Source organism: Notothenia rossii (assembly GCF_949606895.1).
Source record: "Notothenia rossii genome assembly, chromosome: 7".
NCBI classification, from domain to species: Eukaryota; Metazoa; Chordata; class Actinopteri; order Perciformes; family Nototheniidae; genus Notothenia; species Notothenia rossii.
Genome location: NC_136905.1, coordinates 51642910 through 51669615, shown reverse-complemented (window position 1 = coordinate 51669615; position 26706 = coordinate 51642910). Strand labels below are relative to the sequence as shown.

The 26706-nt window shown below is 41.1% G+C and overlaps 1 protein-coding gene and 1 long non-coding RNA gene across 2 annotated transcripts in view; one reads left to right on the top strand and one right to left on the bottom strand.

The window, feature by feature from the left end:
• Positions 1-7410: 7410 nt before the first annotated feature.
• The window catches only part of LOC307045769, a 21976-nt gene continuing 2680 nt past the window's right edge, over positions 7411-26706 (bottom strand). Inside the window, exon 2 of the long non-coding RNA XR_013809986.1 lies at positions 7411-8465. This is a non-coding gene — a long non-coding RNA (uncharacterized lncRNA). The remainder of the gene's footprint in view (positions 8466-26706) is intronic.
• gabrr2a (gamma-aminobutyric acid type A receptor subunit rho2a) overlaps positions 13881-26706 on the top strand; it is a 197490-nt gene continuing 184664 nt past the window's right edge. The window contains exons 1-2 of the mRNA XM_079691714.1: positions 13881-14634; positions 16952-17058. Of these exons, the coding sequence (XP_079547840.1) occupies positions 14504-14634; positions 16952-17058 (238 nt within the window). The 5' untranslated portion in view covers positions 13881-14503. The remainder of the gene's footprint in view (positions 14635-16951; positions 17059-26706) is intronic.

Genomic DNA, 26706 nt, shown 5'->3' with positions numbered 1-26706 from the left:
TTGTGTTTCCTAGGGGCGGTATATTAATAAAGTCTATTGATAATTTGTTTGTTAAACATCTGAAGAAAATGGTGCTGCGAACACGAGCAAAACTTTGTTGCATTGGTTGACATCAACGCAATGATGTCACTAGTACAACTCCAGCTAGTAGAATATTAAAGTCTCTGCAGAGCACGACATGGCCAAAAAGACTGAGACCAAATGACCTTTGACCCTGACTGACAGTGTGACTTGAGAAAAGCACTATCAATGACTGACTCTGGGGCTGACCAAACTTGACTTTACAACCTGACAGAGTGAGTGTGAATGTATTTCTGCATGTGATCAGTGCAGCTGCATGATTCTAAAACAATGACTAACCAAGCATGTTTTTAGACTAACACATTATTTTGGAGCTCCATGGGAAACACAGGTTTCCTACAATTCCACACATTTGGAAAAACGCACATGTGACCCGTTTCTAATTCCCACAGGAGTTGGCGGTTTGCAAATGTAAAACTCAAACTAAAATCTAAAGATTCTGTTTCTTTTAGGACTGCCAGCTGGAAATGAACACTTATTTTCCCTGGAGTGTTTACTGTGAAAAATGATGGATGTACTTTTGTGAATAATGTTTGCTATTTTCTTATACCCACTGGTTTCCTGAAGGTTTTCTTCCCATACAGGATTTTGTTACACATATGTACATGTGTAAAAAGGGGGAGTGTGGGATTTTTTCATTTAGGGACTGGAAGAAACCTGCCGCCCCAACTCAGATGTTCAATCTGACCATTGATTGACAGTTTTAGATTTGACCTGCTCCATATCTGGGGATAAGATAATGTTTGATTAATGTTGACATGTTTCTAATATTGATTGAGTTATAACAGGTAACACAGATGCATAATCAGTGGCCAAGGGGCTACTGAGAGAGGTAATTCCAGAATGAGAATGAGAAGGTGAACTGTGATAATGAAACAATTTTGTAATATTTCAACAGGTATTAAAGTAACTGAGGTTTGAACTGTAGAAAGAACATATTACAGTTAAGCTAAAACATAGTAATGTAATGAGATTTAATGTAGACAACATCTTGTAACTAGCCTGGTAAAGAAGTAAAAGCCATAGACTTTATTGAGGTAACATTATGGGGATACATTTAATTTAAATTCATAATAGAAAGACATTTGATGACAGTATGTTGGATTTCTGTATTCATTTTTCGGCTTGATAATATCTAAGCACTGACAGGTAGAAGCAGTATCACCAGGAAATCATTCACTTTGTCAGTATCATGATTTTAGTTGTTTTTAATCCATAACATTAGTGTGTTCCATTACCAGAAACATTAGCAGTTCATATTATATTTAGATTTGAAATAGGATCTCAAGGATTTCATTTATAATAACACAGATGCTTGTGAGAAATTCAGAGCTATTGAGATATGTTATTTAGTTCACCTGAAGATGTTGGGGTTTATTTTGTTGACACAGGCCAAGTATTAGAATTCTGAAGCGGCCTACCAGTGGTGGGTCAAACACCTGAGGGCCCAGAAGCCCTGAGCGTAGACTTGAGGGGTGGGTATCAGATTTCTCCACACAGGTTCCTGACGCCAAAAGGGGGACCCGAGGAGCAGGAGGCCGACACAGCGGAGTTCGTCTGGCTGAAGGTCGTCAGGCCTACGTGGCTCAACCCCAGGTTCTCCGGCCTCTACAGAGTGACCCAGAGGACATCTCATGCCGTCCGCCGAGGAGCAAAGGGGGACATCTGGTACTACTGGAGCCAGTGTGCGGCGGGGAACACTCCGGCTAGGACCTTGGAGGACATCCCTACAGCAGACGACTTGGAAGCTGTCATCAGCGGACTGGAGGAGAAGGACCTCGCGGACATCCCTACGGCAGACGACTCGGAAGCTGGCGTCAGCGGGCTGGAGGACTTCTCGAGGCAGCAGAGGAGTCTACTTCTCTCTGATCAGATGAATCAGTTCCACCTTTGAAGGAAAGGCCGCATCTCCCCCTCCCTATCAGCTGCCCTTGTTGGCGTTTTCCGCTGAGGGGGGGCCCTGAGGATTCAACAACATGCAAGGATGCTGCTTTCTGGCACTCAGGTTCGCACTCTGATAGTTCCTTCACTAACATGAAAAGTTGTGTTCTGTTCCCATAGGTTTAATGTTGGGGGACAGACACAGTAGAAAAGAATGACAGTAGTTGTGTTTCAAATGTCTTATGTGTGTTGGTCTCGTGAGGCGAGACCAAAAGGGGGAATTGAAGGATTATTTGAATTATTTGAAGTATTAAAGTAACGTGTTATGGCAGGAAAGTTCAATCTGGTATATTCATTTTAATGTCACCTTATATATTCGTGAGTGTTAAATTTGAAAGTACATTTTTACTGTTTAAATAATAGAGAGGCTTTTCATATATTCCTGAAAAAATGTCCCACTACTTAGTAATAATAAATTAAAGCAATAGTCTTTTCTTCCACTTTTCATGAGTAGTCAAAAGGGTGGTTTTATGACCTTTGACATCTGCTTTGCAGTTCCCAGCAAGGAAGGGGCCCTGAGTCTCTAGCTTCCTCTGCTAATTGCTAAAACCCGTATTGATTAGCCCAAAGGGAGATGTGCCTCAGATACAAGACAGTTGAAGCCTTGTAGAATTAATGATTCATCTCCTACAGACCCCAGAAGAGGCCTTGAGACTTGGGTCACCCAGCAGTAAATGAGATAGAGGTCCTTTTGAGCTTATCAATAAAATGTATTCATTCCTAGTAAGCTGACTTTGGGGTGAAGGGAAGTTCAGGGAAGCCATTAAGCGATAAGAACAATTAACTTCTGTTAAAGATACATGATACGATGTTTGATAATCAATAAAAACATTTTCTAAATCCATAAAAGCATTTCAATTAATGTTGGGAGTCATCTTGTTACTTTGTTGAGAATGTGGCCATGTAATAAGCGGGATAATTTGCAGCGACTTGTTCCTTATGGGTAAAATAACACCCTGCATGCTGATCAAGATCCCTCCGCTACGATTTTTGGAATAAAGCTCGCCTTTTGTTTATAGACCTTTTTCCTTTTTTTAGTCTGCATTTGGGTCCTACCTTTTCCACAATTCCGCGTTCCTAACAACAGCTCTCAACACTCATATGAAAGAGAGCTGTATACTTTTCAATAATCCAAAAGTCTTTAGAATATGATCACAACCAATAACAAATCATTTAAACTTGTTTATTCTTATCTTATGTTAACTAGTTAGCATTCTTTCTTTTTATTTATTAGCATATTTTACTAATCACTCCCCTTTTAAACAGTTTTTTTTTTACTGTCCTATCGTACACATTGGAATTATTTCTTAACTTATTTTTTACAACTATATTAAATAGATAAAGGTGTGCTCTCTCTGTCTTGCTCTCTCTAGCTCTCTCGCTCTCACTCGCTCTCTGTCTCGCTCGCTCACAGAGGCTGTGTGCTCCTCCGTGGCGATGACGGCTTGCATTAACAAATAATAATAAACATAATTGTAAAGTGGGGGGACACAAACGGGATTTTGAAAAGTGGGGGGGGACATGTTCCCCCTGTCCCCAGTGGAAATTATGCCATGTGTATGTGTGCATCAAGTGCAATAAATATATGCAAGTTGCAACACACACACAGTAAAATTCTGCCTTCTCTTATGCTGGCATGAATAGGCTTTTTTCAATGGGGCTGATGTGTTTTGTAGATTCTGCTCGTAGGAAAATCACGGTCAAACTCCTTATGAAGTGGTGAGGTGCTGCTCCACATTGCTTTTCTTCCTGACATTGCTGGTCCCGCAAATCAATAAAGCACCTGATTGGTCGATATTCATTGTGGGGGGGTGGGGGGAGGAGGGGTGTTAGATAGAGACAGAGTTGGGTGTAACGCGTTACTGTAATAATATGACTTTTGTCGGTAACACGTTATAATTCAGTAATCACGCTACAGTTACTAACATTGCCCGACACGCGTCACTTTCCTACTTTTATAAAATCAGTAATCACACACTACAGTTAGCCTACTAACAAACAGAATTACTAGATTCTCCCTTTGACAGACAAGAGGGATTTCCGCCGCAGGTTTATATTTACGTAGCATATGCGCGACTTGCACAACCACTTGCTGTGCATAAAAATGGCTGAGTCAACAGCGATAACTTTCGAGGGGTGGAGGTCTGCCCATTATTTTGAATTTGTCCGAAGAAAGGACAGGAACACAGACCAGGCCAGAAGCTTTTATTCACTGCTGCAAACACAACGTCAAATCCAACAAGCAACTGCAAAGACAACATGCTAACGTGAAGCTAATAGCTAAGGAGACCTCCGAATCCAGAGTGAGGATGTTGAGTGTGCGCCGCCGCCGCCGCCGACACAGGGGTGCTAGTGGAGCCTCGCAGCGGCGAAACTGTCGCGTGCTTACACTGTACGTGTGCCGCATTTGCGCTTCAGATGAGGCTCCCTACACAAAATGAAGCACCCTCCGCAGTCTGCGTGATCTGCCTGTAGGGAGGGGCGGCCCTGCAAGTAAAGTAACGAGTAAAGTAGTGAGTAAAGTAGCGAATAAAGTAACGCCTTTATGTAGAGAGTAACGAAGTAAAGTAATATATTAATATGTAACATATAATTTTTTTGGAGTAACGACTCCATCTCTGGATATAGAGTTGTAGTAAGTAGATAGAGTTCGCTATGATTGAGGTTTCGTTTATGCATAGTGTAGATCAGGGGTCACCAACCTTTTTTAGGATGAGGGCTACTTTAAAAAAATAAAGCAAGTCGGGGGCTACTTTTACTCCTCTTTTTTTTGTTTTTTGCAGTGTATATATTTTATATTTATATATTATATGCTTACCTTTAACCTTTGTGTGCTGTTTGGGTCTGTGGGACCCGCTTTCAGTGTTTACTTAAAGAAAATGTACGCAATTTAATAATTTTAACCTGCTTTATTTGGGGGTGGACCTCACATCCTCTAGGGGGGGCCTCACATCCTCCAGGAGGGATCTAATATCTTCTAGGGGGGTCCTCACCTCCTCTAAAATATATATATATTTTTTTTTTAAATGTTGAAGTGAAATACACCAATCTGCTGCACTTTGAGTACAAAATGAATTTATGGATACAGCTCTCAACACTCATATGAAAGGGAGCTGTATACTTTTCAATACTCCAATCATCTTTAGAATATTATCACAACCAATAACAAATCATTTAAACTGGTTTATTCTTATCTTATGTTACCTAATTAGCATTCTTTCTTTTTATTTATGCATATTTTAGTAATCACCAGTAGCGTGGCGTGGGGAAAAAATTAGGGGAAGCCAATAATACGTCCTTTCTTTTGGGGTGGGGGGGGTGTGGTGGTCAATGTAATAATGTAACCAGATGAGTGATTACAGCGCCCGGTATCATTTTACACACATTTGTATCATACAGATGCAGGACTTACACACGCCTGTTATCTGACCGACAGGTCCGCGCGCACTCTCCAGCCAAAACTCTAATAAGCATTCATTCACAAACTAAATCAGGAGACCTTTAACGTTTTACGTCTGGTTCGCTCCTTTGTTCCTCGCTGTACACAGCTCCAGTTTGGGCATTGGCCTGTCATCAGAATGTATTTGTTGTTGCTGCTGCAGCGGAAGTTGAGTCCAATTATTTTTTATGAAATACTCCAAATCTCCACCCTCCATAATTGCTCTTGCTTCAGTTGCTTGCTACTTTCTAACTGCGGTGAGAGTGGTGCAGTGACGCTATCTATCTTCTATCGATTAGATTTATGATTCGAAAATTATAAAAGTAGGGTAGACATGTGGATATTATCCGACTGAACAAAACGTGCATTTACCTAACAGGTTCGTTTTCCACTGACCTTTTTTCGAGCTATTTTCCAAAATCCTATGGAGAAATCCCATTGCTATTTTGTCGAGGGAAACCGAGCGCAGCTTACTTCCGCTTTTTGGGACGCGTCACTGCACCACTAAGTTGATACGATTTGATTGGATTGTGAGGCAAGTGAAGCCAGCCGCCTCTGGCTTCCCTTGCCATGGCCCTGACCAATCACAGGTTGGCAGGGGCATGACGTGAGCCTCATCTGATTGGTCAATCCCTCCATTTTTTTTCACCAAGGGAAGCAAATTTCGGCTGGCCTCCTCTCGCAACAGAGAGTGCAATCTACTGTTTCACCATAACATCTGGAGGGGCGCTGTTTCACTCTTTGTAAAATACTCAATGAGAATGGGGGAGAGAGGGGCCGGCAGCAACACACAACAAAGAATTTCCGAAACTAAACGAAGTGTTTTTATTTATTTATTAAAATTATAACTACAATCCGAAAAAACAGGGGAAGCCTGGCTTCCCTTGGCCTCCAGGAGAAAACGCCACTGCTAATCACTCCCCTTTTAAACTGTTTTTTGTACTGTCCTATAGTACACACTGGAATGACTTCTTACTTTATCTATATTAAATAGATAAAAGTGTGCTCTCCCTAGCTCTCTCTCTTTCTCTCTCTCTCTCTCTCTCTCTCCCTAGCTCTCTCGCTCGCTCACAGAGGCTGTGTGCTCCTCCTTGGCGATGACGGGTTGCGTTAAAAAATAATAAGAAACATATTTGTAAAGTGGGAGGACACAAACGGGATTTCAAAAAGTGCGGGGGACATGTCCCCCCTGTCCCCAGTGGAGATTACGCGATGCCTGTGTGTGCGTCAAGTGGAATAAATATATATGCAAGTTACAACACACACAGAGTAAAACTCTGCTCCTCATGTGTTGTATAGGCTGGCATGATAGGCTGTTCAATGGGGCTGATGTGTTGTGCATATTCTGCCAGAAGGAAAATCAGCGGGGAGGTGCCACATTGCTTTTCTTCCCGACTGCAACGCTGGTCCCGCAAATCAAGCAAGAACGTGATGGGTCGATATTCATTGTGGGGGTTTGGGAGGAGGGGTGTTAGATAGATATAGAGTTGTAGTAAGTAGATAGAGTTCGCTATGATTGAGGTTTCGTTTATGCATAGAGTAGATTATTTTAATTACATTTCCTTTTTTGTTTTGGATTTGCTTGGCGAGCTATTTTTAGAACATGCCCGGCGGGCGAATCACGTTGCCCCTGCGGGCGACTGAGTGCCCGCGGGGCACCGTGTTGGCTACCCCTGGTGTAGATTGTTTGAATTACATTTCCTTTTTTTTTTGTGTTTTTTTTACATTTTGGATTTGCGTGGCGAGCTACTTATTGAGGGCTTGCGAGCTACCGGTGGCTCGCGATCGACGTGTTGGAGACCCCTGGTCTAAACCGTTTGTGTATGCAATTTCTTTTTAAATAATATAGTCTAAACCGTTTGGGTATGCACTTTTTTAAATAAGAATATTGTTCATACCCGTTTGTATCTACATTCTGTGATTTGTATACAAAATAAACACAATTGAAGTCTGATCCAGTGATTTTATTGTAAAAGAAAAGATGCGTGATACAAAATAGATCAGGTTTAACTGCAGTAATATTGGTACCCCATGTTGAAATAGTCCATCAATGCAGATCTAACGTCAGCTCCTTCTTGTCTACCATCTTGAAAGGGGTGTAAAGGAGGTTGGTTGTACACAAGTTCATGCCAATCTTCAGTGAAGTTATCGCTATGTTCCTCACATATGTTGTGTAGTACGCAGCAAGTCACTGTCATTATTTTGCTGAGCTCCAGCTCGCAGTTGTCCCTTTTTACGCCTCCATCTTCCTTTTAGCCTTCCAAAAGGCATCTCAACAACCGAACGTGCACTGCTCAGCCTGTAATTGTAGGTGAGCTGTTCAGGGGTCAGTCTCCCAAGTGTCCGAAAATTGTTTCATTAGCCATCTTTGCATTGGATAGGCTGGGTCACCAATCAGGTAATGTCCCTCATCACAGCCAGAGATGGTCATTTTGTTTTGGCCTAGCAACACTCCATCAATGATAGCCAACCAAAGATTGGATTGTTTTAGCAATCTAGCATCATGTACACTACCTGGCTCGCCAACACACACATCCCAGAACATCACCCTGCCATCAACAACAGCCTGTAGAACAACAGAATGCCATCCTTTTCTGTTATAATAGTCCATTTCCACCAACTTCTCCACATCAGGAAATGTGATATGTAGAGGAAGCAGCACTTCCATGGTTGCCCTGCAGAAATCCTGAACACAGATGCAAATGGTGCTTAGGCCTACCCCGAAAAGATGGCTGATGGTCCTGTATTCACCTCCGGTGGCCAGCTTCCAGAGGGCAATTGCAACCCGTTTAATGGGTATACACGGACGGTAATTTGTGTTTCTTCTCCCCAAAACGCCGCTGACCTGGTTGCAGATGCAGTCAAAGGACTCCCTGGACACGTGGAAATGCTGCATGAATTGCTGAGGGGAGAAGTCTGAAGCAATGTTTTCCCGCCAGTCGGAATATCTGGGCTGTGTCCAAATAGCACGCGACCTCCGCCTTTCCGCCAGCTTCAACATGATCTGTGGAAATAACATTGAGAATCAGTTTGTATAATTTTATACCATAGTAATTAATGCTGCAAAGCTGGGTATTTTGAGCTTGGCATATGCAGAGGCTAACAACAGCAAGCTCTAACGCCATCGAACATATATTTCCCTTCTTTCTCCTACGGAATCATCGTCGAAGTTGATGATGATGATTGTAAAGAACGTTTATATGTTGCAGGTGACGAATGTAAAGTTTGTAGTAAAGTCGTCCCATGTCTTCCATTTCGTTTCGACAGATCAAAACCAAAACGAGTAGCGATTCAATACAATCGGCCATTGTTGTTGTTGTTGTTGTCGATGTGAGGGGTTTCCGCGCGGTTTGGCTTTATGAAGCAGGCACGTAAACGGTTACGTCATGACGCAAACGATGACGCAATCAACCCAGTATCACGGCAAGAGGTGAACATGTGACGATTTACCATGCTGGGAGACGTGAAGATGTCACGATTTCGTCCCTTCAAACGTGACAGTTACACGGTATTGTTATTCCATGTTAACCAGTGGAGAAATAACCGGAAATGCCAAGCAAATGCTATCCCGACGTAATGATTTATTTTTTAATAGTCACACTCGATTACGCCAATTTTCTTGTTTCCCCAGCAGGTCGACACCTCTTTTAGCAAAAACAAAGGCTACATTAATGTATTAAATCGAGGTTAATCCATGCGTGTGGATCATAGGTGTGGATGTGGAATTAACGAACGTGACATTGTGCGATTGAGTACACAACCGTAGTTATATTTAAAAACATGTTAGAAGGCCTCACGAAATACTTTAATGCAAATTCAAATGTAAATGTGAAGGAATGTGTGTATAACAAAATACATCGGTGATAAACGAAACCGGAAACAGACGGAGGCAAGATCCTCAGCTCGATGATTGGATGCTGGGATTTGGTGTTTATGTGATGTGAAATCTAAAAAAGTTTTTTTTTAAATAAAATAATACTTTATTCCGAGTGTGCTTGTTTTTCTCTTTGAAAGTCATCACATAACGGCATTGTAATCCACGGTTCGGCTGCATTAAGTATTACATATCTGCCGTAATTCTCTATTTATAGAGCCCTGCTGAGAAGACTTCTAGACAAACAGGAGAACTGCCGCCAAAACTGAAAACGTGACGTGGATCATAAATATTTAAGCAATTAAACAACATCTTACATTTCTTTTCACACAACATGTCTCCTTGCAGTATCAACACTAATTCGGCTGACTTTTATATTTGATCCAATTGGTAGATAGGCTGTATTTACACCATAACGGTGCAGAGCTGGTAGAAAGGGACACCTGGTGGTTGAAGAACGTTATTGAATTTTATTATTTTATTATTAGATATTAATAGGATCCCTATAAAGTATAGTCATTACTCTTTATTCTCTACTAATAGTTAATTAAAGACTGTATATAATGACTAGTTTGCAAACCCCTTTCAAGATTTCAAGATTTTCTAAGCTAAGGTTTATTGACATATCATATTATACACACCTATGGTGTAGTTATGCAATGAATGAAAAACTTGGGTCGCAGGTTCCTCAACAGCGCATTACAAGACATCTATCAATATGTGTGTATACCTCCACTATTAAACTGTCATTCTGCACGTTTCTTATACTATCTACATACATCTTATAAGAGTATAATACATATGTATAGTATCAGTTTAATAATAAACAAATAATAAACAAATAAGTGCTTAAACATAGTTAACATTGCAGGAAAGCAATATATTAGACGTTAAGTACTTTGTCAGGCTTAATATTTATCTGTAGATACAAATATCACTGTGTGTGCTGTGTGCTCTGCATGTGTGACCATTAAAGAGGGTTTCATCCCTCCATATTCTTCTTCTATACCCCCAAAGCTTTTTTCTTATTCAAAAGAAGACCTTAACCTAAAGTACTCTCTAATGTTTAAATTAAGCCTTATTAGTTTGTCTGTTTTGCACATCCTCCTATTAATATCTAACAATAAAATAATACAATTCAATAACGTGCTTTAACCACCAGGTGTCCCTTCCTATCAGCTACGCACCGTTATGATGTACAGTAAATATAGCCTATCTACCAATTGGATCAAATATAAAAGTCAGCCGAAATAGTGTTGATCCTGCAAGGAGACGTATTGTGTGAAAAGAAATGGAAGATGTTGTTTAATTGCTTATATATTTATGATCCACGTCACGTTTTCAGTTTTGGCGGCAGTTCCTCATGTTTGTCTAGAAGTCTTCTCAGCAGGGCTCTATAAATAGAGAACTACAGCAGATATGTAATATTTAATGCAGCTGAACCGTGTATTACAATGCCGTTATGTGATGACTTTCAAAAAGAAAAGCAAGTACACTCGGAATAAAGTATTATTTTATTTTAAAAAAACGTTTTCAGATTGCACATCACATAAACACCAAATCCCAGCATGCATTGCGGATAAACCCTCCAATCATCGAGCTGAGGATCTTGCCTACCTCAGTTTCAGGTTTCGTTTATCACCGATGTATTTTGTTATACACACCTTCCTTCACATTTACATTTTAATTTGCATTAAAGTATTTTGTGAGGCCTTCAAACGTGTTTTTAAATATAACTACGGTTGTAGTTGAAGAGTTTGTAAATTAACATGAACCGAAGCTGTTCTCACAACTCAATCGCACAACGTCACGTCCGTTAATTCCACATCCACACGCATGGATTAACATTGATTTAATACATTAATGTAGCCTTCGTTTCTGCTAAAAGAGGTGTCGACCAGCTGGGGCAACAAGAATATCGGTGTAATCGAGTGTGACTATTAAAAAATAAATCATTATTACATTAATATTGGCAATAACAACCGACCGTCGGGGTACCATTTGCTTGGCATTTCCGGTTATTTCTCCACTGGTTAACATGGGTTAACAATACCGTGTAACTGTCACGTTTGAAGGGACGAAATCGTGACATCTTCACGTCTCCCAGCATGGTAAATCGTCACATGGTCACGTCTTGCCGTGATATCGGGTTGGACGCAATGACGCAGCACCACACGGGCTCTGGGCGGTGTGAACAAAGCGGGGGCTGAAAAGAAAAACCAGTTCAGAACCAGAAAAGCTCTAGCACGGAGCTAGAACGGGAATCGCGTTGGTTTGAAAGCCCTATTTGTCTTCAAATCTACAGTAGAACTGATTCAGATCGTTTGCAAGTCATCGGTCGTTCATGGAGAGTGAGGCTTTTGGCTTGTAGTTTGTGATCTGTCTCAAGGCCCGGACACACTGGGCCGATTTTCGGCGTCGATAGATGTCTGGCCGTCGATGAGCGTCCTGTCGCCCTACTCAGATTGGTGTGTCCTGCACCATTGTGTATTTTCGGCCGTGTCGACACCTTCCACCGTTTGAGTTTCTGCCTGTATGCAGGAATCAGGTGGACCGTGTGGTCAGAGTGGCCCAGTGCGGCGCGATGGATGGCGTGATAGGCTGCCTTGATGGTGGTGTAACAGTGATCCAAAAATATTCCCCTCTCTGGTGGGGCATTTAATAAAAGTTTGTATTTTGGGAGTTCGTGGCTGAGGTTGCCTTTGTTAAAGTCACCAAAAACAATAACTAGGCAGTCCGGATAAGTCCTCTCCACACACAGTCTCTGGTCGGCGAGTGTGCGCTGCGCCTCCTGCACGTTTGCATGCAGTGGGATGTAAACACCGAACAGCATGAATGAGGAGAACTCTCGGGGGGAATAGAAGGGTTTGCAGTTGATGATAAGAGTTTCCAGAGTGGGAGAACAGTGCTGCAGAATCACTGTCACATCGTTGCACCAGCCACTGTTAGTGTAAACATATTCCTCCACCTTTTGATTTGCCAGAGAGCTCCGTGTAACGATCCGCTCTGAACAGCTGGAAGCCTCCCAGCTGCAGTGCCAAGTCCGAAATCGATCCACACCAGAGTCCTGCACGGGTCTGATTTTCAAGGCCCGCTCCCGCGACATGCAATACCGAACCCGCCCGGCTACCCGCACATATTGCCAATTAGTTCCGCAACCCGACCCGACCCGTCGGCACAAGATTCGCAACCCGACCCGAACCCGCATATATATGAGCAGTGAAATAATTTACAGAATTCACAGAGCACGATTAAAGCAGCGAACCCAGCGACCTGATTATGTTCTCCATCTCGGATGAGTCCAAAAGCCTCCCAGACAATGGATTTCGCTCTTGATGAAGAGTTTTCGGCAATACTGTATTCTTCGCTAGAGAAATTCGCCTCCACCGGCTCAGTCATTTTGAATGTGGCGCGCTCAGCAGAAGATTGGTGGTGCAGATGTTATGATTATGCGCGGGGGAGAGTGGTCAGAGGTTATGCGCCGGCCCGCGGGGGAAATGTCAAATTATTATCGTTATCGGGTCGAGTAGGCTACCCACAGGACTCTGATCCACACAGCTAGGTCTCAGTGAAGCACAAAACACAAGAGGAAGAAAAGTCTCTGTTTCTACTAACCAGTAGCTGAAGCTCGTTCAGTTTATTGCTTATGGAACGCACGTTGGAGAGAAATATTCTGGGTGGCGCCGTGCAAAGTCCACGGCTCCTGAGGCGCACTAGTGTCCCGGCATGTTTCCCTCTCCTGTGGCGTTTCAGTGCTCGGATGCACATGAGGGTACCTTTTACAAGAATGTCCAATAATTCCACGGAAGAACAGAGAAAAGTGGGAAAGTAATCCGCTGAAGTTGTTTCTCTAATGTTTAGGAGCTCTTCCCTGTTGAAAGAGTTTGGTGTACTGTATGTAAACACTGAATTAACGCACAAAACAAGACAAAACAGAGCGCACCAAAACACAGAAGCAGCCATCTGCGGCGCCATCTTAGATTTGAATATTCCACTAATTCTGCTATAAAATTCTACTTATTTTGTTTTAATAAACAAATGAAGGGTCCAAATTCAACTACACTTAAATAACTAACCCTACTAAGTGTTTGGAGTGGTGCAGGGAAATGTAAGGGCAATATTACAGGGCAATTAATATACACAAGCTGGAGAGACCTTTTTGGAGATATTTATGTGAGTGTTATATCATTTGTTTTTTATCGGGCTTATTTTCTATAAGGTTTAAAAACCCAATGGAAATGGCTTTTTATGGAGGGAGCCCTTGTGATGACTACTTCCATGGCTACAAAATGACACCACCACTGTGCCACACTATCAGTGAGTACATTTTAAAGATTTAAATCTTCAGTAGGCACCAATTAAAATATAACATTCACCAGCCTTAGCATAATCATTGAAAGTATAAAAAGATGTTCAAATTATGTTGACAGCTGCTATTCAAATGATGTTTTGTTGACTGCATCATGAAAGCGCTGTGGGTAAAGCCAAACATCCCCCACAGATATTTATTCAGAGACGGGGGCGGAGCTCAGCTGCCATGCAGGGATTATGATTACACTTCAGTGCCTTGCTCAAGGACACTGGCATACTGTCAAACCAAACCCATCATAAAAAATCACATGGGAACTGAGTCAGACCGTCACTCAGAAATGGAGGGGGGCTTGTGCCCGGCGCCTCAGAAGCCCTGGCTCCGGCCCTGTATTGGGTGGAGCGGGGGTTGTGTTTAAACTGCTCCACCATGCCGCTGAGTGGAGTAAAACGTGATTCCTATGATGAGGTTTTTATTTACAAGAGGGAGGAATGATCTGCCTCTCTTGTTGTGTCATGCCAGTCTGCAAATAATCCCTGTGTGCGTGCGTGTGTGTGTGTGTGTGTGTGTGTGTGTGTGTGTGTGTGTGTGTGTGTGTGTGTGCGTGCGTGTGCGTGCGTGTGTGTGTGTGTGTGTGTGTGTGTGAGTTTGTAGGCTACAGATGTTCAGCCCCCTCTCTTTCTTTCTCTCTCGTGAGGATGAGTGTGTGTGAGGGAGGCTACCAGCTCCTCTCCTCCTCATGCAGCAGAGTCTGATGCCATGACCGAGGACACATCCTCCCTGTGAGCACCATGCGCTGCCGGCTGCTTCCTGCTGGAATGATCCGAGAGAGAGGGGCTTTCGAGGTACCCACCTGTGGATGTGCGCCGTCAAGATGCCTTATCTGATCAAAGCCCTCGTTCTCCTGCTGTGTCTGCTCGTTACCGGGGAGTGCCGTAAGCTAAGGGTGCGCAGATGGACCGGCACCGTGGAGACCCAGAAGCATGGCGCGTAAGTGGAGATAAATAATAAATGAACACTCTGAAAAACGTAAACGTTGACTTCAATTAAATGTATTATGTCGATGAATTACACGTAATTGTATTAGGTTAGTTGAAAGCAATTATATTAAGTTCAACCAATCATTAATTAAGATGCTTAAGAGTGGTGGAGCTTATTGATCAGTTGTTCATCATTTGGAATGACTTACATTCCTCATATCAAGCAGAATCACCAAAAGAATGTGGAGGAATATTGAGCCAAATCACCTGCAGGTAGTGAAAGATGCATTAAAGAGAATATGTAAGGTGGAATGTTTCATCAACATGGCACAAAGACACGTTTGAAACTTTCATGACACCCTTTTCTTAAATTCTCTTGTATCTCTCTACTGGGTTGGTATGGAGACAATCGGCACTGTGAACTTTGTGCACTGCATCGATAAAGTGTGTCAGAAGAGGCTTTATTGCAGAATGATGACAGCTTGTTACAAGGCACGCAGCTGTTAGTGAATGCAATCAGAGGAACTTTATTAACAAATGCATTGATCATTGAAACCAACTCCTTTAAACAAGGTTCAAATGAAGCAAATTAATAAAGTATTGAATGTAATTTAAATGGTCAATGAATTGTAGTTTTATCAGGGGGAGTAAAGGCATCTATGGGGGGGGGGGCAAGGGCCAATGCCCCTCTAACACTGAGCTCGAGTGTTAGATCTCGATCCTTTCCGAACCAAATACCAATCATAAAGATTTTATGTTTTTTTTCCCGTGCGCAATACTATACTAAAAGTTGAATGTTGAAATCTTGAACATTTATTTTTATCAACACTGTAAAATTGTGGGGGGGAAAAAGAATCGGAAAAGCTCTATTTAAAATGCAGTTCACTGACCATCTGTGGTCTGCCGGACCTTTACCCAAACTCATTCTTACACTGATGGTGTTGAAGCTGCCTGTATGACCCTGAGCTGCTCATCAGGAGGACTCCAGGGTTCACAGGCATCCGTCATTCGTTTAAAGTCTAGAACAAGAAGTATTTATGATGTGTTTCCAGACAAAGACCTCTTTATGACATTGATGTCAATAGCCTCCAAACCTTGTAGAGTGGAAGTCAGGGTTCACAAAGAGACCTCTCTTTAATGTTGGGAACACTGAAAGCTCCTCCAATCAGTCAGCTTTGGTGTGTTAGCTGTGACCATGATCTCTCTCTTGAGACCCTAACCAGTAAGGTTTTTATTTCATAAAGGGCAAAGGTAATGAGACACATACAGTCCTACTGCCTGATACTTTTTGATGCCTGTTTGTTGCTCAGTCTGCTGGATTTTAAGTATTATTTGGAGTATTAGAGAGGTTGCTCTCCCAATCTGTTTAGTTAGAGAACAAGAAAAAAGTTTGCTTAATATAAGTGTTCTGTCGCAAAATCTGACGTTTAAATCAATGTATCTAGATGGGTATTGATAGCAAGGATAAAATCCCTGCAAGCTACTTAAAAAAAAGTAACATCTTGAACAAAAGTTACAATTATTCAATCAATCAATTAATTTGTATACCTTTATCAAAATAAAGTAATGCAAAGCACAAACCCCATGTGTTGGAGATTGAAAAAATGGCTTGAGTTTAGAGTTAAAGGTTATTTTAGAAAAAAAATGAATTTCCGAGTCTGATGCACATCATCCCAAAATACTGCCTATAGAACCCAAAATGGAGGGCAGGCAGGGCCCCACACTTATCTGGTCTCTCTGCTCACTGGAGGAAACGTATAACTGTCTGTTGCTGCTCTGCATGGAGACGCATGTCACACCCATCCGTCCTCAGAGGGGATTTAACCCAGCATGAGGTCCAAACAGCTCCACCACCATCACTGTTAGACTCACTCTACCACCCACTATTATCCCAGCTCGACAGACCATTCAAGCAGGACACAAATACACTCTGGAGGTGCCTTTCTGCAGTCAGGCTGACTGCTCTGCTCCAATTGAACACAGGCTTGATCTCTACATTTCTAAAGCACATTGCATTTTCTCAACCATGATATAAGGATAAGCTTCAGTTATGTGAAGTCAAATGGAAATGTGGAATAAAGAGGTTGAAAGAAAAGAGAAGAATGTTTTTACCTTGCTCCCTAATGCTCTAAAAAGGTGAGGCAAAGAAACACGGTGCAAAAAATGATTTGTTTATGCAGTTCTTCTTCAATCGGGTTTCTCTGGTGTTGGTGCATTGCTTTCATCTCTTATCTTAAATCAAACATTATCAGTTGCCCCCTCTGATGGGGATTTTCATCAAACATTATCAGTTGCCCCCTCTGATGGGGATTTTCATCTTCCTCTAGCTCCTTGGCAAAGAAGCCTCCGGATGTGACCAAGGCTCGCAAGACAAAGACGGAGCAACTGCTCAAAGTGGACGACCATGACTTCACCATGAGGCCGGCGTTTGGAGGTAGGTTTGGAATGTTCCCTGCTCGTTTTCATAGACATTATTATTATTTTCCGGACATTTGGTAATGGTCACAAGCAAAAAATTCAAGATCCACTAACAGCTTTTTGTTGAACTCTTTACCTAACCTCATCCTCCTTAATGGGGGGGGGGGGGGGGGGGGGGTTGATTGTAAACTCCATTCACTGATGAAGACCATCATTAGGGCGGTTTAAGGTTCTTGGAATAGCTGCGATTTAAAGGTGTGACCTATCATACAAAATGCACTTTTGTACGTCTTTTATACATGAATATGTGTCCCCGGTGTTCCAGGGAACACCGGGGACACAACCCTCTCTATTTTCCTCCATACCCAAATCTCTTAAAAAGGGGCTGCAACGGATCTGATACAGACTGATCCAGATTTGAACACTTCTGTGACGTCACAGAAGTGGCGCTACGGATATTGGGCCAACTCCACCAATCAGGAGGAGACAGCCACGGACATTGCCGTTCGAAAGCGCTGGAGACGCTGTAGTACATATGCCAGGCCTGTAGATGGTGCTGTTCTCACAGAATCAGCCCATGAAAAGACATTGTTAAATTGAGCGAAATGAGGAATGGCTAAAAAGCATGATCTGTTTGGTATTTTGAAGAATAAAAAGTATAAATATGCCTTATATAGGTATGGTCCTACACTATATTATTCAAATATAGCATGATAGGTCCACTTTAAAGTACACTTTTCTTTTTTTAAATAGTATCAAAATGAATGTGAGATGCTGTGAGGTAGTTAGACTCAATAAGAATTCTTGAAATAAGATTTTTCATTAGAACATTATTATCAAAACAAGTTCAGTTATGTATGGATAGACATAGGACCGTAAGTGTAAGCAAGATTATTCGTTTTTGCTGATGTACATCTCCATCTGTCTCTTTGAACAAAAATCTGTCTGTGAAACAGTTAGGCCCTGACGCCACGTGGGTGTTCAGTTTTTCGCATTATATTATGCTTTATTACATGTTTCTTTATTTTTTTCAACTATACAAGAACATTTCCCTTCATAAAATAGATATCACTGAAACAAATCGTACAGACAACATGCCATTTTAGTTTAATTTCCACATTTTGGCATACCAGTGGGCACCTTTCTTTAGATGTATTTTATATCAGTTGAATTTCACTAATTGCAAATATTCTGTTGGCGAAAAAGTTATAATTGTCAGCTCAGAACTGCAAAAGATATATTTTAGTTAATTAAAAAACATTTCTTCAGCACATAGTTTGTTATCACTGACACTAATGTCTCCGGGGGTAAATGTTCCTCTCACTAAGCATGTTAGTCACAATTTATTAAGAACCAAATATCAGTAATACACATCAAACACCTTTGATTATGATTGGGTTTTTATTCTGAACTAAAGGGGAACATCAGCCAATTCATTACAAATATATTGTATTCAATAGATTTAACAATTTTATCAGTTTTTCATAAAAGGGCATATGGTTGAGCTTTCTTAAAATAAGCTGTAAAGCCCCACCCCTACACCCCCTTCCAGATGGCAAACCCAAATCAATGTACATACAAACATAAGGTGGAGTTTTTAGACGTACATGTTTACACATATACACAGACATACATGTCTACAGATTGGTCCTCTTATCAATAGTAATATTGAAAAGATTGTTGTAGCTCTCAAATATCAGTATTAGAATTTGCCTAAACCCGTTATTGGTTGGGCTTTATTAATAATACTGCTTGTCTGCGAAGCAGAGATTTAATAATGTGTTTCAAAGAAGTTGGATTATACTCACAATAGACATATTTAAGTAGAAATGTAATCCAGAAATTTCTTTTTTTTTGTAATTATCTTTTTCTTTTTCATTCCTTACAGGTTAACAAACACACATAAACGTAGACAAGAACAAAAAAGACAAATAAAAACTAGGGCCGGGACTTTAACGCGTTAATTAAGATTAATTAATTACACAAAGATTAACGCGTTAAAAAAATTAACGCATTTTAATCGCACTTATTTTTGCACCGCAGAACGTTTCTCACTGGATGAGTTTCAGGGGTACCGATTATACTGGAGCACCAACTAACGTTAATGACTTCAAACAAAAACAAACCACAGTTAACAATAGTCAAACATGAACGAACAAGCTGATGAGACCGCTTTGGTTGGCCCCGTGGATGGGACATTTTGTTTTAAAAAACGGACGGATGGAAGTATCGATAAGAGCACGGTTGTTTGCAAATTATGCAAAAAGGAATTTGCATATCACCGCAGCACATCAAGCCTCAAGTATCACCTCAATGCAAAACCTATAGCAGCTAGCGTGGAAGCTAGCGTGGACGTTAGCCCGACTCGAAGTACAAGGACCCACACCCAATTCGCGTTGATCAAACGGTGGCCTATGCAACAGAGAGATTTTATTTTTCATCAGGATATTGGAAGAATAGGAGGGATTGAGGTCAATCACTGGCACTTTTTTATTTTATTTTAAATGGTACAGTACACTTTATGTTGAACTATTTATTATGTTGTTGGTGCAACTTGCACTTTATGTTGAACTGTTTATTGTTTTGGCCAAGGTTATTGAGAGAGTTGGACTGAAATGTAATAGATTTTTTAAATCAACTGTTGGTAAATCAACAAAGTCTGTTATGGCCTCTGAAGCAACAGAGAGATGTTTTCTAATAGTCAGGGTTTCCAATGTTCTGAATGTACTTGAAAGTATTGTGTTATACTTAAAAAACAAAGTGTTATAGTTTACAGAAGGTCTACCTACCTATAGGCTACCTGAATCTCTGAAATGTACTATATTCCTAAATATGCTATTGCTACACTTTATGGCAAAAATTGCACTTTTCTGTTGGTCTTGGTTAAGGACCACCTTGAAAAAAATAAACAATGTTTTGTCGCTTAAGCTTATGTATTCAGTCATTATTCAATGGTATACTAAAATCCATGTGAAAAAAATTGCTTCTCACTGTTCTCAGGTCAAATATTTATATGTGATTAAAAATGCGATTAATTGCGATTAATTAATTACAAAGCCTGTAATTAATTGGATTAATTTTTTTAATCGAGTCCCGGCCCTAATAAAAACACAAAAGACATCACAACAGGGCTATTTATCCCTTGCTCGCAGGCAGGAGATCTTTAACAGCCATTAAGCAATCCTCCTTTTTTTTTAAGCTAAACAAAATCTGGCCTTGTGGGCCTCATCAGGTCCCGCCATCCCTTCCACCTCTTCTCAAATGTTCCACTCTGTAGTCTCAGTGCATATGTCAACTTTTCCATTATATATATCTGATGAATCACGTCCATCCATTCTCCCTCCGTCGGGACCTCTTGGCTCATCCACTTCCTTGTTATAGATTTTTTGGTTGCCACCCTTAAAATGTTAAAAATGTACTTATTGTCGTTATCCATTATATCGAAGTCTACTTTCCCCGGGTACATTACTTCAAATTTCAGTGGTACTTTAGCATTAAGCATTTTTACCATATAATTGTGGGCCTGAGTCCAAAGAGGGATTATGGATGGACATTCCCAGAACAGGTGAAAGTGGTTGGCATTCACATTACCGCATTTCCTCCAGCAATCCGCCCCAGTTTCCCTATACTTTTTTTGAGCAGGCGTGATGAAGAACCTGACCGTGTTCTTCCATTCAAACTCCCTCCAGGTTTGGGAATTGGTTGTTTTCCATTGTTATTTACATATCTGTCCCCATTCTTCTGTCGTAATAGTAACATTTGCTTCTCGCTCCCACTTTTCCTTGATGTAGGATGTATCTGTCAATTTCGAGTTCCGTAAACCATTATATATTTTTGCTATTAACCTTCTACACTGTTCCGAATTGTATGCATCTACAAATACCCTCAACACGTCTTGTTCTATGATTTTTACATGTACTTTTGTGATTTTCTGGTTCAAATAATGCCGTATTTGGAGATACCTGTAGAAATCATGCTTTTCCAGTCCATATTTTAATTTGAGCTTTTCAAAGCATTCTATACTCCCCATGGTATACAATGTGTATTAAAATGTGAGTCCCTTCTGCTTCCATCCCTTAAATCCCCCCTCTACTCTATTTGGGATAAAGTCTGTGTCATGTGCGCACCACCTCAAGAACCTAGCCACCTCTTTTAAGTCTGTTACCTTTAACATTTCGTTCCATATCTGTAGTGGCAACCTGATCCATGGGTTGTCTATGTCAGTCAAGTTCCCCATCAAGTTCCCATCTCCAATCAAAGCCTGCAACTGTACTCCTTCAACCAAGTCACTCTCTATGTCCTTCCATTTTGCATTTTAGTCGGGGTTGCACCACCTCTTCCCACATACATTTTTTTTTTTTTTTTTTAAATATGAAATAAAAAAAGAAATATTTAAAAATATATATATTTAAAAAATATATATATTTTATATTTTTTATTTTTAATGAACAAGGTAAATATCATACAATTGGTATCAGTAAAATGTATAATCTACAATAAAATCTTGTTTAAAATTGTGTTACGATAAGTCACATGTTTCCTGCCTGGCCTTGCCCTTGGCATTAGTTTATCATTACGGGGCGCTGCCCCCGAGCCAAACAGCAGCAACCAGCACGTTGCAAAAGTCTCAAAATCAGGACATTCTGATGTACAGTTTCAAAATAAAAGACCTTTGGGGACAGGGATGATAGCTCATATATGAGACTTCAGAGGTCTTTTATTTTGAAACTCTACATCAGAATGTCCTGATTTGTTCTGAGTGACTAGATGGGGGGGTCCAGGATCTATGATACTGGACAGTTTTTGTTTTATTCTCATCTAAAAACAGGGATGATAGCTCATACAATAGAGATTTCAAAGGTCTTTTATTTTCAAACTCTACATCAGAATGTCCTGATTTTTTATGAGTGACTAGATGGGATGTCCTGCTATCACCCTGAAGTGAAATGAGTCTTTGATACCGGACAGTTTTTGTTTTATTCTCATCTAAACACAGAGGGATGATTTTTTTTTACTCTACCGTAATGCATAGGATATTCGCGCACCGCAATATCACGTGAGGGCTGGCTTGACTAGGTTTTCCCGAGTGGAGGCTGGCTTGACCGCAGTTAGTTTAGCATACTCAGCCCGACTCAGCCTGGTTGTTCCTGGCCCTAGAACCACGATTTTATGGGGCCATTACATCACCAGAAGTCCCAATTTAAGGGGTCATTTCTCCCAAAAAAAAATGTTTTACTCACTATATCAACAGCCCCACCGAAAATATTTTTCCACCAGCCGCCACTGGTCTTAATTGAGCTGCATTGTAGTAGTCTTTGAGGCATGGGAGAGCCATTCCCCCTTTCTCTTTCGGTAGTTTTAGTGTTTTGAGTCTGATTCTGGGCCTTTTCCCCTGCCACACAAATCTAGAGATCATTCTGTCCCACTCTATGAATTGTTTCTACAGGAAGTGTCTGGAAGAGATTCAGTAGCCTTGGTAGGACATTCATTTTCACAGAGTCTATTCTAGAGCTTAGGCCCAGAAATGGCAACAGGTTCCACCTTGCTATGTCTGCTTTAATTCTTGAAACAAAGGCTTGTCGTTAGTTTCTGACAGCTTTTCAAATCTCTTGGAATATCTACTCCAAGGTACCTCATGAAATCCGAATCCCATTTAATGTTGTATTTTTCCCTTGTTTCTTGAGAGGGGTTATAATTGAATGTGAGGGCCTGTGTTTTTTTAACATTTAATTTATAACCTGATAATGGGCCATAAGACTCCAGACTCTTCATCAGCTCAGGGAAAGATTGCTCTGGTTGGGTCAGATATATCAGGACGTCGTCTGCAAATAAGGATATTTTCTGTTCGCCTCCTGCCATGTCCACTCCTTTAATGTCGTTATTCTCTCTTATCCACTGGCTTAGTGGTTCAAAGAAAATGGCAAAGAGCAATAGGCTCACCGGGCAACCTTGGCGACAGTCCCTCTGTAGTATGAAAGAATTTGATAGGTCCCCATTAATCTTTACTCTTGATGATGGTTTGCCATATAACGTCTGAATGGTCCTAATTATAATTTTGTGAAATCCAAATCTTTCCAACACCTAATATAAAAATGTCCATCTGACAGAGTTGAACGCCTTTTCTGCATCTATCCCTACCAATAATGATTTAATATTTCTCAATTGTATGTGTCTTATAATGTGCAGTGTTCTCCTGACGCTATCCTGTGTCTGTCTTTGCGTTATAAACCCTGTTTGGTCCGTATTGATAATCACTGGTAGAATGTTCTCTATTCTTTTGGCTTTAATTGATGTGAATAATTTATAATCTTGATTCAGAACACTAACTGGCCTAAAGTTTGAACAGTCTAATTTATCTTTACCTTCTTTTGGTATTATTGAAATTGTGGTCTCCCTCCATGAAGATGGAATCACCCCCTTTTGAAACACAAAGTTGAATTTTCTCAGTAGAATTGGATCTAATGTTTCTCTAAATGACTTATACCACTCCGAGGTGAACCCGTCTGTACCAGGGGACTTTCCAGGCTTTAGTTTGCCTATAGCTGCATTTAACTCTTCCTGTTTGATTGGGCTGATAAGCCTTCTGTTTTGGTCAGCATTTACCATCGGCAATTGGAGGGACCCAAGGAAACCTCCAATCTGATCCTCATTGTCTATACTTGGTTGTGTATATAATTATTTATAGTGTGTCTCAAAACAGCTTTGTATGTCCTCCAATTTATCCTGAATTATTTTAGTTCTTGGATTTCGGATCTTGGTTATGGTATTCTCTGCTTGTTGTTTTTTAAGTTTATAAGCTAAAAGTTTGGCTGATCTACCCCCTACTTCATAATATTTTTGTTTGAGGAATAACAATTTTTTTTGTACCTCTTGTGTGTGGATTTCGTCTATTTTATTCTTTATTGTCATAAGTTCACGTTTTAAGGTAGGGTCACCTGATTCCTTATGGTTTGCTTCTAACTGTTTATATTCACTTTCCAAATTCCTCAGCCTCTCCTGCTTTGCCTTCTTGACAAAGGCTGATTTGGCGATAATTTCCCCTCTCATTACTGCCTTGCATGCGTCCCATAGCACAGCCGCATCCACCTCACCATTGTCATTTTCCATCAAGAACAGTTTGATTTCTTTTTTAAAGTCTCCCTTCCCTTGTTCAGTCAGGATACCTGAGTTTAGTCTCCATAGGGTGTTTCTCTTTCTATTGTTCAGATTCAAAGTCATATACACAGGGCTATGGTCTGAGAGATCCATTATGTCACAGTTTCTAATTATATGTCTGTCTTTGTTATACATCAGCAAGTAGTCAATCCTTGAATAAACTAAATGTGGGGATGAGTAATGTGTGTAATCTCTAGCTTTTGGGTTCAACTCTCGCCATACATCTTTTAATCCCCCCCCCCCCCATCAGAAGGCCCTGTGTTTCTGTAGCCATCAGATCAAACAATTGTTTATAGAACTGCCACTGTGAGCCTGGAGGGGCATAAATATTCAATATCGTGATAAGCATCCCATCTAGTTTTCCTCGAATCAGGCTGTACCTTCCCTCTTTATCCTTAATTTCTAATATGTGTTCGTAATTCATCCTACCTGAGATCAGTGTCGCTACCCCCCTCCTGTGCCCTGACCCATATGAAGAGGAAAATACATGTTTAAACCCCAATCTGTTTAGCTTACCATGTTCCAATTCTGTGAGATGTGTCTCCTGTAATAATCCTATATCTACCTTATCTTTTTTCAATGTATTCAATATCTTGCTCCTCTTGATTGGATTAAGCACCCCAATTATGTCGTAAGTAGCTATCTCCTTATCGCTTATGTCTTGGCAGCCCTCAAATTGTACTGAGTAAGGTATGAGTATTGCTGCCACACTTTTGTTATTCGGACCGTTTAGCTTAAGTAATACCACTTTCACGCTGTTAAATGCTATCATCAATGCTCAATGTCACAAAATGTAGCCCCTGAAAATAACAAACAGAAGAGGCCTAAACATATGGCCTACAAACACACAGCAAAAGAACAGAATGTGAAAACTTCAAAAAGGGGGTGCTATGGTGCCACCCCAGATCCCTGTTGGTGAGTGGAGGGGGATTCCTCAATAGGCGTAAGGGCCCCTCAGCAGTGGTGAAAGTCAACATTTCACACGTAGCTATTTGTCCAACTTTTTATACTTCTAGACAAAAACTTGCCCGATAGATAGATTGTATTATTAATGGTAAAGTAGATGCCAATACTCCGGACTAAACCTTTGAGAAAGACTCTTTGTGAGCGCTATTGAGAATAAAAAAAGAAAAACTGTCTGGGAAACTGTTGAAATAATACCTCCGTTGAAAATTGCAGGTTACTCTGAGACCTGCGTTATCCGCTCGAACTCCTGTAACTTTTCCTTTGCACGCCGCGCTGTTCCGTCTCTTCTCGCTCCGATGCGTTGTCATGGCAGCTCCTGATGCAACCTCTCCCACGTTGCTTCGTGGTCCGGTGCAGCGGACCCGGTTGGTCCCACGGAGAATTCCCGTTTACTCATGTCACATGCTGCTTCTTGTGCGGATCCATAGAGCTTTGGTCCGTCGTCCCAGTGGATTCTCATTTTAGTGAGAGGATTTTGAAAGCGGATCCCTCTCTCCTTCAGAAGCTTCTTAATTCCGCTGTAAGCTTTGCGTTTCTGAACCACTTCTGTTGCATAATCATGGTCAAATATCAGCGGCCGCCCCTCCACAACGATTTTCTTTTGCCAAGCTTTCTTCAGGACCATCTCTTTAACCGTGAATTCCAAAAAATGTACGATCACAGATCGCGGTGGCGAGTTGCAGTTCGGTTTTTGGGCCAGCGCCCTGTATGCCCGTTGGATTTGCAGGTTGACATTTGGAGGCAATGAGAGCTCCGTGGGTGAGTAGTTGGTGTAGATATTTGGGGGCACAGTCTCCTTCTTTATCCTCGGGTATTCCAAATATACGAATGTTATTTCTCCTATTCCTCCCTTCAATATCTGTCAACTTATGCTGCAAAATCTGCTGTTGTTTTAGGGACTTACAGAGCGCTTCCTTCACCTCCATATTCCACGTCTCTGTTTCCGCGATCCGACCCTCTGCCTCTGCGATTCGAGATCCTTGTGCTTGTAAAGTTGTAGTGTTGGCAGAGTTGTTGGTACATTTCTCGCTTAAGCTCGCAGATTTCAGATTGAACGTCCTCCGTGACTTGCTCCTTAAGCGTGGTTAAGTCCTTTTTCATTTCAGTTTTGAGGTCGCGTATCTCTTTGTTAATTGCCTCGAGCCCCAACCGCATTGTCGAGGTTAGCGAGTTAGCTTCAGCAGGTCGCACCTGTTCTTCGTCGTGGTTCTGCTCCATTGTTTTAGAATTGTGTCCTTTCTGTTGGTCTCGTTTTTCCTTACCTCTAGTAACAACTCCCCCACTCATCAGACTTTACTGTAACGTGTGTTTTTATGAATTATGTGGAGTTAGTTTTAAGCTAGCTATCGGAGAGAAGTTTTACGCAGCCATCACCTTCGCCGACCCTCCCATAATGCATTTCAATGTCTTGTAGCCCAAGTGTATGACACTGATACCCTTACTATAACATCATTAGGGTAGTACTCTGCATGCCAAGAAAGCTGACCTTTATGTGTAGAAGGGTGGGGTTGGAGCCTTTGGTAACAAAATGGTAGCAGCACAA